The 1521-nt window shown below is 55.1% G+C and overlaps 1 protein-coding gene across 1 annotated transcript in view; it reads left to right on the plus strand.

Moving 5' to 3' along the window:
• The window catches only part of CALB2 (calbindin 2), an 18892-nt gene that overhangs the window by 16181 nt on the left and 1190 nt on the right, over positions 1–1521 (plus strand). Inside the window, exons 5-10 of the mRNA XM_014960759.1 lie at positions 337–393; positions 491–568; positions 682–737; positions 986–1025; positions 1156–1209; positions 1406–1477. Coding sequence (XP_014816245.1) covers positions 337–393; positions 491–568; positions 682–737; positions 986–1025; positions 1156–1209; positions 1406–1477 — 357 coding nt within the window. The remainder of the gene's footprint in view (positions 1–336; positions 394–490; positions 569–681; positions 738–985; positions 1026–1155; positions 1210–1405; positions 1478–1521) is intronic.

Genomic DNA, 1521 nt, shown 5'->3' on the forward strand with positions numbered 1-1521 from the left:
GGGGGGGGGTGGGGGGAGCCTGTGCTTGGAAAATTAAATTAATTGGAAAATTAATTGGAAAATTAAACCGAGGTGGAGGCAATGGGTGAAAGATGAGCACCCCGTGGGGTGAGGGGGTGCCATTGTTTAATGGGGGGATGTCATTAAATATTAAAGGCTGAGGATAATGGCGCTTGAACTCCTGGCCTGGGGCTGAAGGAAAGCATCCAGCCCCAAGGGACAGTGTGTGGCAGCGGTGGGGGGGCCACCACGAGTCGTGGCTGGTGTTGGGGGGGACAAGGAGGGAGGGGGGGGGTGCCAGCCCACGCTGACCTTCACGGTGGGGCTGCTCCGCAGGCTTGGCGCCGGTACGACACGGACCGCAGCGGCTACATCGAAGCCAACGAGCTGAAGGTGGGTGACGAGCACGGGGGTTGGTTGGGACGGGTCCCATCCACCCCCCCACCCCCCCCAAAGGTGGGGACAACCCAACGAAGCCCTCTCCTTCCAGGGCTTCTTATCAGACCTGCTGAAGAAGGCGAACCGGCCCTACGACGAGCCCAAGCTGGTGGAGTACACACAGACCATTGTAAGTGGGGGGGCCCTGGCTCCCCTCCCGGGGGGGTCCCACCACCCCCCCGGTGGGTGGGAGGGAGGAGGAGGATGAGGAGGAGGTGATGGTGACCACTTGTGTCCCCACAGCTGCGGATGTTCGACATGAACGGTGACGGGAAGCTGGGCCTCTCGGAGATGTCCCGGTAAGGACACGGGGTGGCGAGGAGGGGAGAAGACACCCCCCCAAAATGCTCCCATCTAGGAAAAGTCCACGCCGACTTCCAAGAAAAAACAGTTTTCCTCTTTAATTTGCTGCTTTTTTTTTTTTTTTTTTTTTTAGTCCTGAAGCTATCTATCAAAATGAATATCTGAGCAAAAAGCCATTTTTGGATTTTAAAAAGTATCTTTTCCTGGCCTCTTCCCGCTCATCCCTGCCCTTCTTCTTTTCCAGACTTTTGCCTGTGCAAGAAAACTTCCTCCTGAAGTTTCAGGTAAAATAAAAATAATAATTAAAAAAAACCAAAAAACCAAAAACCAACCCAAAACCAAACCCAAACAACCCATTCCTGTTCCCTGGCTCTGTCCCCCGACTCACGCCACAGTGTCCCTTGCTCTGCCCAGGGGATGAAGCTGTCCTCCGAGGAGTTCAATGCCATCTTCGCCTTCTACGACAAGGTAGGGGCACCTGGGAAACTGCCCCCAAGAAATACCATTCCCCCCCAAAAAAAAAAAAAGCCAAACCCCAAACTACCTGGTTTTGGTTGGGTCAGTTCCCTGCTCTGGTTTGGGTCTGGGGGTGCCGGGTTTGGGTCTGGGGGTGCCCTGGCTTGTGTCCTCCCTCCCCCTGGGGACGTGCCTCCTCGTTATCCAGGATGGAAGTGGCTTCATTGATGAGAACGAGCTGGACGCGCTTTTGAAAGACCTGTATGAGAAGAACAAGAAAGTAAGTGGGGATGAGAAGGGGGGGGATGGAGCCTGCCCCCCACC

The sequence above is a fragment of the Calidris pugnax genome, unplaced genomic scaffold (assembly GCF_001431845.1).
Source record: "Calidris pugnax isolate Ruff unplaced genomic scaffold, ASM143184v1 scaffold347, whole genome shotgun sequence".
In the NCBI taxonomy this organism is placed as follows: Eukaryota; Metazoa; Chordata; class Aves; order Charadriiformes; family Scolopacidae; genus Calidris; species Calidris pugnax.